The 19,362-nt window shown below is 39.6% G+C and overlaps 1 protein-coding gene across 1 annotated transcript in view; it reads left to right on the top strand.

The window, feature by feature from the left end:
* hcn1 (hyperpolarization activated cyclic nucleotide-gated potassium channel 1) overlaps positions 1 to 19,362 on the top strand; it is a gene marked incomplete at both ends in the record, with an annotated part of 61,819 nt that overhangs the window by 23,515 nt on the left and 18,942 nt on the right. The window contains 2 exons of the mRNA XM_080047263.1: positions 5,030 to 5,191; positions 15,585 to 15,803. Coding sequence (XP_079903389.1) covers positions 5,030 to 5,191; positions 15,585 to 15,803 — 381 coding nt within the window. The remainder of the gene's footprint in view (positions 1 to 5,029; positions 5,192 to 15,584; positions 15,804 to 19,362) is intronic.

Below are 19,362 nucleotides of genomic sequence, written 5' to 3' on the forward strand. Positions count from 1 at the left end.
TGTATGAACATGATTACGCATAGGGCATGGCAGTCATGTGAACTGGAATTACTTCCAGCCAGCTGCTTCTCTTATAGGGAGAGAACAAAACTGGAAGTGTATTTCTAGTGTATGTAAAATATTCCATATTCAGCTTTATAATTTAAGACATACATGGTCTACCTTTTTGATGCCCAACAAAGATTTTATTTATTTTATTATTTTGGTATATAGAAGAAAAGAGACTGATGATGACCATGATTTTGTGATTAAGAAAAAAGCAGAGAGGTCCAGGAGGAGATTTAAAAGATGCTGTTAAGCAGGAGAATTCAAGATTTTCCTGGAAGCAGTTTTGTCATCCTTCAATGTAATAGCCAGTGGTGGATTTAATCCCCTCAAATTAGTCCCTCGCTAATCCTCCCTAACCTCAAACAGAGGTCACTCATGTCCAATTTAAGGATGCATAAAGAACACTTTTTAATTGCGTGTTCAAGGCCCACAGCTTGATGATGTGTATTTCTCCAACTGCATGCTCTTTTTCTATCTCAGCATCTCAGAAAATACAGTGCATACATCACACGGGCATATTGCTACAGTGTAAACCCTAGACATACTGTATGTCACATCACCAATGGGATATTCATTCAAATCCTGTAACAGATGGACTCTGAAATTGAACAACCAACATGTTGGTTGTTAAGTGATTTTGTTATAATATTCAGTATCAATATAATTATTGTGCATGTAAACACACAAGATTAACATCCAAATCTTAGTCTACTCTACCTGTACCGTATTGTTGAATGCAAATTAACGCCGTGCTGGCTGGACACAACCAGCGTGTGACCTTGTGGCACTATCACTATACATCTTGGCTGTTTGCCTCTCCGGTATGAGAGGATTATCCTGACCTATGCCTCAGTTAAATTTAAGCTGGATGCACTTAATTCTAAATCGGTAGTTTGCCAGACTAGAGTATTGCATCTGGCTCTCAATCAGCACAACCTATCTCCTGTTTTTATGCAGTTGATGAGAATACTCTAATTTATTATATTGGGCATTGAGAGCATTGAGAGCTTTTTCCTATGGACACACAATTTGGTCAATTGCTTTTTAAATCTCAATTTACTGGTACTGCCTTCCTCTCCATGTATTTGTCATGTGAACAGTTGGTATTATGATTCAGTAACAGGAACCCTCTCAACATATGACAGATGTGCACAATCATGCACGTTCACAAACACCAACACTCCAATGAGGCAGTAGATGTGTGGGTTTATAGAGAAATGACCAGGCTAGACTTTTTAAAGCAACACATACAGTAGAACAACACAAACAAAGTGTCACAGCACAACGGCACCTCAGACAACAGTACTGCAAATATACATGAGCAGGCATGATAACAAATATTGTAAGGCAAGGCAAAGTAAGTTTATTTGTACAGCACATTTCAGACACAAGGCAATTCAATGTGCTTTACAGAAGCAAGATTAAAATACATCAAATATAGAGCACACATTAAAAAAGCGAATGAAAAACATGAATAGAAATAAAACATAAATAAAAGCAATAAAACATTTTAAAAAATTTGAATTCAAATAACAGGTTAAAAGGGAAACACATTGAGATTGGGTGCATAAAAACTGAAGGCTACCTCTCCCATTCTCTGGGGACTTTCAATAGAGCAGTCCCAGACGACCTGAGAGCTCTGGACGGTTCATAAAGGATCAGCAGCCAATTTTTTGGTCCTACTGAGGACTCGAGCAGCAGCGTTCTGAATTAGCTGAAGCTGTCTGATTGATTTGTAGGCTAACTTTAAAACCAAAAAGCCAAACTTTGACATTTTCCACCTCCCAGACATTTTTTTTAGTGAGACGTCACAGGGTAACTATTCTTTCTTCATGATCTCAATTTTAGTTCATTCAAGTGTGTTTACCAAACTCCAAAGGAACTTCCTCTTGTGAAGACGTTTCTTCAACAAACAAAAAAAAGAGGCCGAACATAGTCAGCACTGTGATGCTCTAAATTTTTTAGATCTTGTTCTATTTCCCAAGCCTTACTTAACTCACTCTTAATTTATGATCCAAAATGTGTGTGTGAGTGGCGACTGTTTAGCCTCTTCGGAGCTGACGACACATAGCACCCTCTTGACACAACAGGAAAATGTGCTCTCGGAATAACCTTCATTTTCCTTTAGTGAGTCACACAGCAGACCTCTTAATGTCTTGCTCTCTGTCAGCCTAAATTTATGAACCCTCTCCCTGTAGACCCTCAATTCTTAACCCCCTCTCTTACTTTTGTTATTATTAACTCTCTTAGGACCTTTACCGTGGGTGGGATTAATTTATTTATTGCTATATGCAGTCTTTATTTTTATCCCATAGTTCATTTCAGCAATGGTAACAACTGAAACACCTCACAGTTTCTAACAGTTCAGATTCATCCTCTTATATCCCTACATCACAATGAAGGTTAATCTGTATAATCCCTCGACCTGGGCAGTGATCTACAGCTGAAGCCACTCTATTATTGTGGACTTTGAACCCCTATACCTCATGGCTACTTGCTGCCACAAGCAGCCTTTTAGAACTGCTGCCCCTGAAATAAGAAACCCAAACAAATCCCCACTTTGTGTTAATGAGTTTCCTACATTTCTTCCCTCTCTCTCTGCCCTCAGCGACTAAACATGACCCAAAGGTCGCAGAGGCCTCCTGGCAAAGTGAAATGCTCCCTGGGAATTTAAAACAATCTCTTCACATCTCACCTTTTCACTTGCCTACTCACTTGTGGGCGGCAGTGGCGAAGTGGGTAGGGAGATCGCCTCTGGAGTGCAGGGTTGGAGTTTCGATCCCCCGTCTCCCCGCCACATGTCGAAGTGTCCCTGAGCAAGACACTGAACCCCAAATTGCTCCCGATGGTTCAGAGAGCGCCTTGCATGGCAGCTACTGCTATCGGTGTATGAGTGTGTGTATGAATTGGTGAATGTGATAAGATATGTAAAGCGCTTTGGGGCTGAGAAAATCAGCTAGAAGGCGCTATATAAGTCAAGTCCATTTACCATTTAAAGCCTGCCCCTCCCATGTTTTCACAGAAACTTTTTTTGGGTGTTTTATTGGATTATGCATTCATTGAAAGAGGAGAGTGCAGACAAGCAGTCAACCTTTTTCTATTTCTGCAAGGTGTGAATCATTTGCAATTCAAAGACGGGCCAAAGTGTGGCTTCCTGTTTCTAGTCTTGTTGCAATGCACCAGTAGTGTGTGTACCTTTTTTATGAGTTACCTTTCTGCCTTTGTCAGCTCTGTCCTGTGTCAGTTGTCCTCTCCTTTTATGTCATCAAAGTATGATTAATGTGAAAACACACACACACGAGAGGGAGAAAGACTCCCGCTAAATAAAGAATAAAAGATGTTGGCAGCAAAGGATATTTGGTGCACTGAGACACAGCCATGCTGTAAGCTAGTGGGTAATTTTAGCCTGCCAGGGCAGTGCACTGTCTCCCTTTTTAGATGGGTTGAACCATACAGTAGAGGGATCTGAGCATCAGGCCAGCCTCTGGTTTTTTCTCTGTTTTGCTGTGTGTGTGGACACTGCCTTCGTCCTTTGTGCAGAAAGGTTAAAGGACAGTTACAATAGTCTGGGGCGGAATGATGTGGATTCATAGAGCTTTTAAAGCACCTGGGATTTGGGATTCTGTGATTTTGCACTGCAAAACTGGTTCAGAATGATGCCAGAATATGTGTCAGGAGCACCACAGAAGTCCATGGCTCTCCTCCTCCTTATTTTCTGTAGTGATTGCACTCTATGAGAAGAGGAAGTAGGTAGCCTTTGCAATTTGGCCAAAAGTGGTCAGTATTTTTAAGATAGAAAAAGCAAAACATTTAAAACTGTCCAAACATGTATCATGACTGTAAACAACTGACTGACTGTAACAATCAGTAACAATAATTTCCTACTTAGTGATTCTTTATTTTATTTTTATTTTTTATCTCGTGACTGTGATGTAGGCTATCAAACCTTGAGGCCCAATTAAATAATCACTTAAAGTAAGCAGAGTGGGCAGTTTACAGAGAATGGAAAGCCATTACCTTAAAATAGACCATAATTACCTCAAATCCATCTTTCAACAAATTGGCAAATGGAGCAGGTTTATTATGCAAAACCCACCAATCAGCAATTACCAATCTTTTTTCCCCATATTTAACTTTCTTTTAAGGTGAACATGAGCTTTAGAGTGTGAGGATGGTTATGGAATGAATAACCTGAAAAAAGGTAATGGGTTTCTCATGCTAATGAGAAACTCTGAATTAGTGCCACAGCCAACCGGGCGTGAGTCAATTCTCGTTTTGCCCAGATCCCGTGTAAATGAAACCGCTCCACATCACAGATATGCTTACTCACCCGGCTGATGAACTTCTATTCTGAAACTTCCTGCTCTGATTAAAGAGCCACACTAGCAGTAACGCTTGCACCAGCGCACACCATTTAAACAAACATAGGCTACTGCCTGATTATTCCATCCAGAGGTCTACATTCCCCTCATCATTCTACATTTCTTTCACCTGGCTCCCTCTGCAATACCTACACTGTGCTGTATTTCTTCCACTGGTCAGTTTGTTTTGGAAAGCAGCCATGTTGAATTATGCAGCTCAACATCTGCAAAACACTCTCACACACACACACACACACACACACACACACACACCACACACTTGCGGCATCTAAATTCCCTGGTGGCCAACATGCCCTCCACTTCAAAGAGGACTTTGTAGTTTTGTGAAAGTTTTACGCATCTTTTTAAACTTATCAAAGCTAATCTTGACATAATAATGCATGTTATGTTTCAGAGTAAGATACAGTAACAGATGTCAATCAGAATCCAGTTCATATCTGTGTTGACTGCCTGACTTGTATCACTGAACTTTAAACTGGTCAGGATTTGTATAACCTTACATTTGAACAAATGTACATGAACAAAGCTAAGCAGAGAACAAAGAGGTTTAACTGAGGTCTCTCTGTCTCTCTCTCTCCATCTGTCTCTCTCTTTGGCAGATTTTCCATATGACCTATGACCTGGCCAGTGCAGTGGTAAGAATATTTAATTTGATAGGGATGATGCTGCTTCTGTGTCACTGGGATGGCTGTCTCCAGTATCTGGTGCCTCTCCTTCAAGACTTCCCCCCTGACTGCTGGGTGTCCCTAAACGGTATGGTTGTAAGTATTACAAACTTTTCTCTTTTGTTTGTTATTTTGACTTTGTGTGTGTGTGTGTGTGTGTATGTGTGTGCGTGTGTTTGTGTTTGTATATGTATATGTATATATTAGGGCTGTCAAGCGATTAAAAAAAATAATCTAATTAATTACAGGCTCTGTGATTAATTAATCTAAATTAATCGCATACTTATATGACACTTTTATACCTGTTTGTAAACAGCTGTATAGCCTACTACAGTTTGTTTCTCTGTCTCTCTCTCTCGCGCGCACGCGCACGCGCTCGCTCTCCGTCTCTCGTAACTTCTGTCTCCTCCCCTCAGCCAGCTTTATACATGAACTAGCGCCGAATTTTCTCAAAAAAACAAGCAGACAAAATTACGACTTTCCATCTCCCACAACAGACAGCGCTGCACTGCCACCATTTCATAGCCTACTCATAGGCAAAAATATTGACACACACGCACACACACACACACACACACACACACACACACACACACACACACACACACACACACACACACACACACACACACACACACACACACACACACACACACACACACACACACACACACACACACACACACACACACACACACACACACACACACACACACACACACACACACGGGGCGGGTGCTAGACAGCTAGCAAACAAAATTGGAGGAAGATTGAGAGATATGGCCTACTCACTGTTTTGAACCTAGCCTACATTGTTGCACCCACTAAATAAATAATGCACGGACACTGCAGAGAATTAAGTAAGATGTCTTACTACCTTCATGCATCTCATAAACCATCCATAGAGCCCTCGAGTCGGCCCCTTTCCCTTGCTTCTCTCTTTACCTTTCTCCCTTTAACCCACACGCCCGGCCCGGCGAGCTACAGGTGCTGCTCCGCACCACTTTTGCACCGGGTCAAAAGGCATTATAGAAGTGCGATTAATCTGCGTTAATTTTTTTAATCGCGTTAATTTTTCTGTGATTGATTAATCGAAATTAACGCGTTAATTTGACAGCCCTAGTATATATATACTGTATACATATATTACACACACATTTATATACACATATATTAACACATATATATATATATTAACACATATATATATATATATATATATACACACATATATATATATATATATATACACACAGAGAGAGAGAAAGAGTCAGTTGATGACCCATAGAAGTCATGGAAATACTGTATCTTCTGAATCAAACTTCTAAAATGATTTGGAGCAGGAGTCTAAGTCTATTAAAATTGCAGGTGCATTTCATCAGGGATATTGTTAAAGGTACTTTATTGCTCTGCCAACTTACAAAGAAACTGTTAAGAGGCAGTGAGCTATTTTTATTTTAACCAAAGATTGCTGCAGTGCATTTCATGCATATGTAACAGCAATTGGCTGTATTTAATTTTTTAGTATTACAGTGAAGTAGGGATGATTTATTTTATTTTTAAATCTTTTAACAGTTAGTGTCAAACCTTGATTAACATTTGCAGAGAGTTGGTATTTTTTTCCCTGGTCTTCTTATTACATAGTTCCGTGTCACACATCACATCAACTTTTCTTGTTCTATTCATTTAGGTTTATTTTTAAAATGTTTCACTCATGTCAGGCCTCTCTAAGGGGAAGTGAATGCCATAACGAATTTAGCTTAGTTAGAGGTTCTTGGGGACAGTGTCCAGTCTGTGAGTGCTTTTTATTTAACAGTGTTTTTCTCTGCTTCTCCATATCCCCTTTCGTTCTCTGAGTCTGCAGTCAGACGGACTGTGGTTGCTCCTGTCCGTGCGATGTGATAGTGTACAATTGTGTGCAGGCCTTCTGGGTAATGCTGATTCCAAATGCTTGCCCCGGGAACTCTTCTCATTTCCCTCTCTCCGCCAAATATTTCTGCACTCCACATGCACACTGACTGCTCAGAGGCATATACTAGGAGGTGCAAATGTCGGCTTTCCTCTACATCACAGCTCTGTATCCTGCTCATATTTGTACATTGAGGCAAAAAAAATTGCCCAAGTGAGCCCGATACCAACTAACATGTGTTATTCATCCAAACAGACATTATCCCTCCCTATTTGCACCAAAGTAAATTTGTGGTGATAATTTCCCAAATTACTGTCACACTTCATCCGTGCTAATGGTAATGTATGCTGCTGCATTAACTGCAGCACTTAAAAAAAAAATTTAAACATTATTTTCACAATCATGACTCTGGATTCATATTTACTTTAACCACTAAGTTAAATTATTAACACGTGTTTCTCCGCTTGCTCAGAATGAATCAGTTAGATTTTCCCTTATTTTATGCAAATCGATATGAAATGGGAATCATGTAAAAGGCTAATTTGTTGCTCACTGTGTGGCATGATTATTAGTGCTGTGGAAATCTATAACCATAGCTAGAGATTGAAAAAGAGCCTCTGAAACAAGGAGCTGATATACTGTCGATAGCAGTGTGCTGAAAGCTTACACATTAGTAAAAACCGACAAAGTAACCTAAATTCTCTGTCCTTGCTTTATGAACCAAATGTAGGGTACACAGCTTTACTAAGGTCCTTAACTGACATGGTCTGACTGCAGTTGCTTGTCTGGAAACAATTTTGTCTTTACATGCGTCTAAAGAGGCAATAATTATTTGAGATTTTAGCAGTTTCACATTGTAATCGACTGTTGGATTAGGATCAACATATGTGTCATTCCTCCCTGTGTTAAAGTATGAAAATAGAGATTTTAAAAGCATTGAGACTGCTTAAAGGATTAGTCGATCAATTACTTAAAAGACATCTATGAAATGTTCACAAAACCATTTCCCAATCCGCCAACAAATACCAACCAATTTGAACAATTCTAGAAGTAAATACAACCCAATTTGAATAAATGTAAGTATTAAACATTTAACAGAGTCTCGAAACTGGGTGCAAACACATTCAACAAGGGATGCAAAAATATACATATAAAGAAAACTGTTCAAGAAGACCAAAACCATCAGAACTTAATTTACTGTAGGTCCTACTGTTGTAGTTATGCCAACCTACATTGAAACCAAGTCATTGCCAAGACCAAAGTGTATCGAGATGGACACAAGACCTTGAGGCGTTGAGACAAAGGGCAGGGTGACACCAAATCCAGACCAAGAACCAGGCAAGTGTGAGTCCCACACTGCCTGACACATGCATGATAACATGTGGAAGATGTAAACTGTAGGCACTCCTTAAATGTAGCTGAAAGATCCACATAAAAAAAAAAAAGATTAATGAGGAAATGCATGAGCACACACAACCGTTAAAAAGTTTTCTCTAGACCAATCTTGAGTAACACTTGTAGGTCCAACACAAGTATGTTAATACATTTTAATTTAATTTTGACAGATTTCAATTCCCAGATTACTTTCTATTTTAATTTCTCCTGGTTTTATGTGACACCTAAACACTTGCACTGGAGCTAACTGTGCAGAACCTTCCTTTCTCAAGATACACAACATCCAAAAATTAATTGATAAAAATTATTTTTAATTGCAGCCCTGAATGAGACATATCGCAACGAAATGTGTCAGCTCCTGAGCATCCAACATAGTGTTACAGGTTGTGATGTGGTTCAATGAGCAATGTGTGGAATCTCTTCCTTGTGGATCCTTGCAGAAGAAGAGGACTCTGTACTGACTGCGGACTGTCAAATCCAAAGTGAAAAGCCCTACCCACATGTGGGATTCCAGTCCACACCTTCATGATGCATTATTGTTCATAAGCTAAAAATCTTGATTAAGTATTTCCCTGCGTGTTCACAGCACAATATGGTCCTCAACCTGCCTGGTTAAATGTTGTCCTCGGAGCTCACGTCTTTCAGCTCTGTTTGCTCAGGAATGACGGCTTTAAATTCAAATTGCGTCATATTTTTTTCAGTCGTCTGCTCTGTACTTTCTGTCTCCAGCTGTGAGAAGAAGTGTGGGACCAACGAGGACTACAGATACTGCTGAGTGGTGCAGTACGGGGTGTGGGACTGTTATCTTCTTGACTAATGGCCTCAGAGTAGCTTCTTACTCTTTAGAGGCTGCATTTACTTAATCACCAGACAAGATAATGCCGCTGTCGCTGTGTCAGCTCGGGTGAGGAGGAGATGGGCTGTTGCTATTGTCTGCATGTTCAGTGCAATGTAAAGATATGTGTTCAGGAGCATTGAGGAACGCATGTGTTTTGAGATGTTTTTTTTGTGCCAACTGTTCTTGTCTAGGCTCATTTTAAAACAAAGGCAGCTGAACAGTAGCCTGCTGAGAATTCATGTCTCAGAAGGAATCTAGGGACAGATAGACGGATACTGTAGATAGACAGACAAAAAGACAATAAGAAAAAGGTTCTGGCTAGCTATGCATAACCACTCTTCAGCATCGATCAACCTTTTTGGCCTCTATTATCCCTGGACCACCCACTACTTTCCCATCTCTGAGTCACTTTCAACATCCAGGCTCAGTCCAGAGTTAATGAATATGTTTTTGTCTCTCTTCTGTCATGGCACCTAGTTTACACCAACAAGGACACATTGGCCATGACATGAGCAGTAACCAGGCTCTTTTCCGCTGGCACTTTTGGCCGCACCGACTCAAATTGTGCCACCCTGATTTCCATTACCACTTTAACCCAAGATGGTCCTTCTCTGTAGTGGGGCAAAAGCGCCCCCAGCCCCACCTCCAAGCGGCTTGCGTTGTTATAAGTATATTAAACGTAGAACACAATGTGTCATTAAAGCCAAAATAATTCCCTGCATTGCAAGAGCAGAGCTTAAGTCTGCTAGCTCAATGCTAATATATAATGGAAAACGCCATTGACGCGCTGCCGTAATTAGCATTTTGATCGCAGTAATGTCAGACTATAACTTATATCACAACTTCAACTTACGTATCAGTTGAATGCACACCCACAACCGGGTTGCCCTGCTGTAATGGATGCTGATGTGCCAAGTCAAACCAGCACATTTATATTGAAAAACAAGGCTGTGCCTTTGGTTTGTTAACATTGTTTGGGTGTGTTATTTACCAATATTGGTATGTCCTTGTCGATTACACAAGAACTGCAGGATTTGTTTCCTCTTGAACCAATGTCAAGCGGCTGCTAAGAACAGTACTCAACAACCATGGGCTGTCGCAGGACATTTGAAAATGCAGTATGCTGTAGAAACAAGGTGACTTTTGTTTTACTTGTTGGCTGTCATCTGGAGAGTTAATGCAGTTTCTCAGGTCCCTTCCTTACTTGGTTTGAACTCTCTGATTGAGGTTGTGCTCATCAGTGCAAAGGGCTGCTGCATACATGATTGCACATGATTGAACACCAAAATAAAAATAAAAGTCACCTCACTCTTCAGAATGTAATTCTTGGTATAGACATTACCCATTAAAGAAAGGATTTCTACCAAGATGACAAAATGAAGTCATAAATTATTTAATGAAAATAAGATACAGGGAAGTCAAGTTACTATATCACAAAGCACAGAATAACATGCCTGAGAGGCAAAACCGCCCAGCATAACCTACTGCCTAACCCATACCAACAACTAGAGACAAACATATAAATTGATTAGCCAATTGACATAAATTGAATCACCAAAAACAACAATTTTGATAATTTTTCACATTTTTGCCAAATGCCTTTACTATTTCAAGCTACAACAATTTGGCAATGCATATTTTTAATGTGTTTATGTGATAGTTAACTGAAAATATTTCTCAAAACAAGAAATCTTTTGTTATTATGGTCATATCTCTGTATTTTAACACTTTACAGAAAGAAAAAAACCATTAGAAAATAAATATAATTTGTTGCAACATAACACCAACTTTGAGTTGTTAAAGGTAGAAAGTAAAAAGGTTAGGCATGCCGCGTCCAAGAGAGATTCTCATCAGGACTATTAATGCGTGAATGAAAGTCGGAAAACTTACTAGACAAAGAGAAGCACAACCCTAGTTCCCACTGAGATACACCACTGTGAGTCCTTTTCTTGCCAACTAACAGTTTAGCACTCGCGCAGGCCGGCAGACCCCTTCACTTCCTCGCTTATGTGTTCAAAGACTTTTGGTCCTCCTTTGCGCTCCCACGGAGAATGGCTTGTTGTATGATTACATAATTGGAAAAATGTATATTGTGTATCACGTTTCTTTTTCCATTCATGGGACAGCTTGCCGAGTTATATGATTGAGTAATTAAAAAACATCACTTAATGCGGATGTTTTTGCTCATTCTATTTTGAGATATGGATTAAAAAACAACCAAGGGTGGGCATTTATCTGAGTGAAATATAAAAATGTTAACACAAAAAGACACCGAAAATAATTATGTTGCTGTTGAACTAGGTTATGGAACAGCTGAAATAAATCTGTGTGCATTTTAGGGCTGGGTATCGTCAAGGACTTCGCGATACGATACGTATCACGATACACTGGTCATGATATGATATATCACGATATATTGCGATATTCCATAAACAAGTTGCCTTGTCAAACATAACAGCACAATATAGTGATAATTGTACAGACAAATGAAGTCAAAACTATTTCATTCACAACTTCCTTTACTATTTTTCTTCCTTTTTTTGGTTTTGGCAAATTATCAAACACTGCTGCAGCTGCCATAACATCAAAATAACAAATACAATTCACTCTTGTACTAACTGTACAGGACACAATGAAAATGAAAACACATCAGTGTGCTTTTGTGACACAGTGAATCTTAAGTATTTTTATAAACAAAACTGATCTAACTTCAATAGTCAGTATCCTAGAGGCTCAGGCCTGACAGCAGACATGGGTTTGAATCTGACCCGTGGTTGTTTCATTCCCTCTCTGCCCCACTTCATATCTGTATCTCTGCACTGTCAATAAAGCCTTGAAAAAAAAAAGAAAAAAAAAATCAAGAAAAAAAAAAATCGATACTGATATCGGGAAACTAAGTATCGCGATATATCGATATTTCGATTTTTTGACACAGCCCTAGTGCATTTGTGGAAGTACAGATGAGAAATCCCTGATATTTGTTATGTTCCCTGTGAGCACTCTGGGTCAAATTTTCTTCACTGCCATGCATTAAATCCTGTTAGTCTCATATTTATTAGTTAGTATCAACAACTAGCAACACCTCTGGGTCACACTCTACTCTGGGAGGACGCTAGTAAATCAATGATTCTCTTCCAAGACACGTAAGCACCGACATCTTGTGTAATGAAACTGTTGGAAGCACACTGTTGTCACTAATGCTGGCAAGTTGTTAAACTTGCGATCATGGTGAAACACTTGGCTCAGCCTAATTTTGGAAAATTTCAAGTAACTTGTTGATTTGTAGAATTTGACAGTGGCTACTGATTAGATTAGTATTAATGGTTCTAATAATGAAGTCACTTTTGAAGGTCTACTCATAAACGAAAAGCAGAGCAACTTAAAGTTGAATATGCAGTATGTCACTTGTTTTGCTGCATCTAGAGCTAAATTATATTTAACTGTGGAAGAACTGCATACATATGCTGTGTTCGCCATCTTTATTTAAATCAAGGGTGATTGTAGAGAGTAGGGAAAAAGTAGAATCTGCATTTTCTAGAGAGGATGTGTTTGTACTGCAATGACTCACTCTGCCCAAAGGACAGAAGGTTATACAGTAAGAAAAAACAGTCCAATAATGATGTCAATATGCGAGAAGACATTAAACATACTTGAGAAAAAAATATATGTTTATGTCAGGAAGATTAGCCGCCATTATTATAATACACTGCACAATACCTATTGTGAGGCACTTTCTGTATTGTAATGGCAGGAAAAAGTCTGGGATGAGATTCGCATTTCGCAACCAAATTCAGACTGCTTCACTTCTATATGTGATCATCAGATACATTTCTTTACATTCATTGCAATGAGATGTGACGTTAATCCCTATGCCCTATATAACCCATACTACAATAGGATTAAACTGTACGTCACGCTCATCCAGTGCAGACATTCTCTGTTAAAGCTCCCATATTATACACTTTTCGGTACTATTATACACCATATTATATGGTTTTAGTGGTCCCTAATACGTTTTTCTTTAATTGTTTGCTGAAAAAAACTTTCAGATAATTTATTGTACTATGCTGATGTTCAGCTAATCTCACAATGGCCTATTTTTTAAAATAGGCCATTGTATACAATATACAATAAATATACAATCTCCCCTCGTAAATATACAATCTTTGAGCTGCCCCCGCCCCCTGTCCGGAAGCGAAGCCAGATACGCCTCGCCCTCTGTCTGTCAGGGCCGTGGACCAATAAGAAATAGGGGTGTGGGCTGCACAGTGGAAGCTTCTGGCTTTCCAGTTTGTGAGGTCAGAAAAGGGGAAAATTCTGACTGGAGTATATTGGGGGGGAGGGGTGGGGGTTTCAGAAAGGGGGAGAGTGAGAACAGGAGAGATTGTTATTTTTTTTTATATTTTGGCAGTCTCTAGGCACACCGTGGACCCATGGATATGTTAGAACACATTTAAAAAGTGCATTTAGCATAATATGTGACCTTTAAATCTGTTGATCTGTGCAACAACACAACAAAGCTGTACAAAAAAGCACAAAGAGCAAAAGGTGAGATGAGTCTGCCCAGCTTATATGCTTTCATTTGGCCAAGCTACACTTCTCTGCTCTTCCATGTGTACGGATATGACAAAACAAGCAGTGTTGCTCAATAAACAGTCGCTGCCAATCTCAAGCACATATAGCAAGTGTACAAATGTTAAAGGACACCTAAGGCCCATGACCCCACAAATGGCATTTGCTCCAGTCACACGCTTGGGTGGGTTTGTTTTGCGTGTGTGTAAAATAGATTATTCAATGTTTGTGTTGTTTTCTACGGTGAAATAGTACATATTTCTGCTCGACAGTAGTTACAAATATTTCTAAAACAAATCTGGCACTTCAAAACTGAATAATTTTGATTAAAAAAATGCCAAGACCAACAAACCATTTGTTATTAAAGAATTTGCAATTATCACAAATGTTCTTATCGTCAAGGAGATGAGAATTGGTGAGTTAGCAGATGATTAGCTGTACATCTACATATTTATTGAATCCCAGTTGTTGAACAGTGTGTACTCGAGCAGAGCGGTGTGACAAAAGGAGACATGATGGGGTGTACTATAAATCGGTTTGTCACGTGGAGCTTTGGCAGCCAGTGATAAAAGACACATTTTATTTCTTTTTCCCGAAGGTTTCATATTTCTTTCATTAGCTATTCTCTTTTGGGTGAGATAGGTATGATGTATGGAGTGCTTTCTCAGCAGTTCTTCTTCATAGGAGGTGAAGCTATTGTAGGAGTCAGCAACTTAGCTTTGGCTACAAGGCCTATATCGGAAAGCTGTCACATTTGCCTCGATAGGAACTCATAGGTTTCACAGATGTTGCCTCAAATGGCCTGTTTGGCTGCTCAATAGAGATTTTGCCGCCGGGCAAAACGAATATACAGTATTTGACATGTACTGTACAGTATTAATGAGAAGTCTAAATCCTGCTCTGACTCCAAGACATGATAGAGTGCATATGGCCAAAAAACTAAAGAGACTGATATTAAGTGGGGGAATTATCCTACTGCCTGGCTGCGTCTCTGCCTGTCTCACAGTCAGCGGTGACCTATCAGGTTCTTCTCAAACAACTTGGTCTGAGTAACAACAAGGTGACGATGAAATGCTCTCTCAAAAACCCAGCTTAGCACATTGTTGGATAATGGAGGCCCTCATGAACCCAATTCCCATTCTTATTCTGTAGTTAAAGGCACAAATAATGACACACAAATCACTTCCCTACGTTTTGTAACAAAGCTGTTCAAAATGGTCGTTTATGACTGACTCACTACATTTTCAACTGGAGAGACAGTTGCACACGCAAGCTGATATATTATGTAGCTAGTTGGACATTACTGAGTCCTCTACTTGTGTGTGTGGAGACTGCAGCAGAGTTCTCTCCCTCCAAGCTCCTAGTATTTTGCTTAGGAAAGTCAAACCTTTAAGAGAGGGCATAACAATCCAGGCCAGTCCTCCACTCTATGGTAAAAGTATGCGCTGGTCTTTAAGGGAAATACCGCCTCAGTCTAATGTAAATAATTTTTGTTTCCCTCATATGGGTAAGACCAGGTAGTTCCAGGCATAGATAATGTCTGAGTGAAAGAAGAGAGGGTGGAAAGAGACAGGTAGAAAGTTCAGGCACTCGGTCAGGGTATCAGGCCCTGAGGCATGAAGTGTACGTTGGCAGAATGTTTGGTAGAGGTTCAGTGATCCATCAGAAGGAAAAGCCTGTCTTTTCACTGTGCCCCCTGGAGAGCCCTCACCTCCGTGCCTTGCATCGCCTTGCGGTAACTCCCACCTCCCCTCTGTCTATCTCCTTCCTTACAGAACGTTTCCTGGGGTAAGCAGTACTCCTATGCCCTCTTCAAAGCCATGAGCCACATGCTGTGCATTGGATATGGGGCCCGGGCGCCTGTCAGCATGTCTGACCTGTGGATCACCATGCTGAGTATGATTGTAGGTGCCACGTGCTACGCCATGTTTGTGGGTCACGCTACGGCTCTGATCCAATCACTGGACTCCTCACGCAGGCAATACCAAGAGAAGGTAAGAACCAAACATTGACACTGTAGAAAGAAGACTGGGATGGCATGATATTGGATGTTATTGCAATTATGTAAAGATCAAGGGAACGGCATGGTCTGAATTGCAAATGTTTAATGTTTTTTCAAGGTAATTAATTACCACTAATAACCTCTGAGATGGTCTGAAGAATTGTCCATCAGTTTTGCGCTGTCCAACTGCATAAAAACCTACTCACTGGAGCTAGATTTAAATAAATTAGGTCCTTTCTCAGTTGTCCAATGGGTTGAGCTCTCACATATCACACTCCAGGGCCATGACTAAGAAAGAGGACCCCCCCACCCCCGAGCAGATCATACAAGGTCAACGTAGTGAGAAGGTCTGTGACATGACCAATCACCTCATGGTCTGTACGCTCCCTGAGAATAAATTGTATTCTTGCCTTCCACTTCAGCCCCAATTACATCACTGTTTAGATTTTTTTTTTATTTACTTTGCGTGGAGGGTGATTATCCAGCGTTTCAGCCGAGCCACCATCTGTGATCCTGCTGAGGGGCCTTGGCAATTCCCAGAACACGTGGCCATGACTGATGCGCTGTATGCTCGCTCACACGCAAGAACCTGAGTCTCCCTCCAAAACTTTTTCCTGCGTTTTCTCTGTAGCATTTTCGAAAAAGCAGGGAGATTACAGTCCTCTACGGTATTTCTTGATCCACCGATTAAAATTAAGCTCTGACCTTCAACTTATGCCGTAACATTGATGATGTAAGATCAGACAGATTGATTCACCTATCTCTTATATAGATTTATTTTCCTACTATAAATGGTTAATTGTAGTCTGAAGAAATGTATATACTTTCACACACAACAAACAATTAATACATTTGAAGAAAACTAATGTAAAAATATTTAAATAATTTATTAAGGCTTTTTTTCAAGCAACAATGCCAAACATTCCCCTTCCATTTTCCTTTGAGGAATTGCTGTTTTTTTGTATCGGAATTGAAAGTTAAGGGAATATATTTGGGTTTTGTCGACTGTCGTTCAAATTAAACGGGGTATTTGATTGTATAAACTTAGTGTGTGCATTTTCTGAGCTGACATGTAATAGACCAGACAATTAAATGAGAAAAGAATCAGTAAATTAAGGATGCAATTAACGATAATTTTTTGATAATTGATTAATGTTCTGATTATTGTCTTACCTTAAAATTATGTATGTAAAATATCTGAAAAATCCTATAAAAAAAACCAACAGCAAACAAATGGCCATTATAATGATATATTCCCAGGAGTTTTGTTTGGCCAAGAGCATAACACCCTAAAATATTCACTTAACTATCATAGGTGACTAAGACAAACCGCAAATCCTGAGATTTTAATATTTGAAGTTATTATCCTTCTGCCAGTCAGCGTATTAATTAATCAACTTATTGTTTAAGCTCTTCAGCAAATGTAATTATATTAAAAAAAGATTTTTGGTTCCCTGCATCCCTGGTGTATTTATATGAGCATATTCACAGAGGCAGGACTGGACAAAGTACACATCAATTATCCTACACTGTTGCCATAATTCTTATCAGAGCGTTTGGAGTCACCTTGGCTGTCATTGTGACAGGACATGCTAAAATACCAGTTCATTAATTTACACCTTGCACATAAAAGCATTTGCACATTATCTATTCATTCTAACATGATGGCCTGACCTTGCAAGCCGCTTTCATGGTCAAAGCAATATGCAGAAACACAACTTTTTTTTTTTGGCGCAGTGTTGTTGTTGTTGTACATGGCAGTTAGAAAACTCATCACTTTGGACATAATCTGTTTCTGCTTTTTCAAAATACTAATATAATTTCCACAGTATCACTATGGTACAAATCCACCAACAAGTCACATGTTTTAAAAAGTGGTGGAAATGGTGAAATGCGCATGTAAAGAGAATTCTTATCTAGTCAACAACATGCAGAAGTTCAACTAAACGGAAATGGGATCATGAAATGCAAAACATTCAATTGTATCATCCTCTGATGGACGTAGAGAAAGAGGACTGAACTTGATGTGGCTGGAGAGAGCATTGTTCTGTCTGACAAAAAATAAATACATTAATAAGAACAGTCATTTTGCCAAACAATGAAACGGGTATGGGTATTTCATTCACACAATGGAGCTGAGTTCTTCATAATCTTAAATATATTCATCCAAGACACAAGTGAATGATTGATCATAGCCATAGATGTCACAGCGCATTCCTCCAAAAATAAATGACAGCAGGTCGCCCACAGCAAACAAGTCAGCCGTTCGTAGTTTGAATTAGTGACATGTGTCTAGCTTAGTATGTATGTACATCTGCTTCACAGCAAATCGCCTTAATCTACATCCCCCCAGGCATTGAAGTGACAGTGCTGAGGCTGAGAATGCCATGTTCGTGGTAACAGAGCCAGTGTGTAGCCACATTCAGCTAGGGCCTGATCTGCTGCATGGCTGTGCATATCAGTGGAGCCGGCTTTGCAGCAGCAGGGATGGCTTGAGTCTGCTAGTCATTACATCTATCACTGCAACAGCCGCGGGTCAGGGGGGTGAAAGGAGAGATGTGGGTGTGTGTGTCATAGTTTAGCTAAAGTTGAAGGAATTGAAATAATAATGCAACTAATCATTGGTGTCAATACCACAACTTTAGAGATGGTGTCAGCAATTCTGGAGAATGCTTGTTGTCCAAATCACTTTGTCAAAATCAGTGAATATCTTCTCATGATTGTCCACTAAAAAATCCAGTGGTAACATATTCACTGATTTTGACAAAACGTTATTTTTACAACAAGCTTTTTGGAGAATCTCTGACTACGTGATAAGAACAATCATTTTACAAGATGGAAAGAATTAAAGACAAAGAAATATACCAAGGAGAAGAGGGGAATTGTAAAAAGTGGAGTAAAGCATGCATGGTCTCAGGACATGCCTGCTGTGATGCCCTTGGGGTAAATCACTATACTGTACATCGGCATATTTCTGTGTGTCTTCCAGTTGCTGAAGAGCTGCAAGCAGGGCCTTCCTTCTTTCATATACACAGCTTAGCCCTAAATAATGGTTGCAGCAGTAGTTCTTACTGTAAATACAACTTAAAGCTGTTATCCGCCGTTTCTAGTGGCCGTAAATGTAATTGAAGGCACTTCTGGACCACAGTTTATTTCCAAACCGAACATTATTGACTGTATGAAGTCAGTAGATGAGTGAGAGCACTTGGAACATCGGAAACTTCAGACAGTGTGCAGAGAGACCTTTTCATAAATTTTTAAAATATCGGACCTAAATCTATGTCTTTATATGAACCATAGACTGCATAAAATATTAAATCTAAATGAAAAAATATCTGACAAATGTACTGGAATGCATACAGGTCTGAACTCAGTAGGCCCTACTGCTGAGTCGGAAGCTCCCATGTCCTGAGTAAAAGAACGCACCGCTGCAGCGCGGGTAATACGAGGTCGATACTCCGATAGTATAACTGGGCAAAGCAGCAAGTACAAGAGCTTTCATCAGTGGGTCATATGTTCAATCACCATTGTTTGAACTCACTATTTGATGG

Source organism: Ammodytes marinus, assembly GCF_949987685.1.
Source record: "Ammodytes marinus genome assembly, chromosome: 18".
NCBI lineage: Eukaryota > Metazoa > Chordata > Actinopteri > Uranoscopiformes > Ammodytidae > Ammodytes > Ammodytes marinus.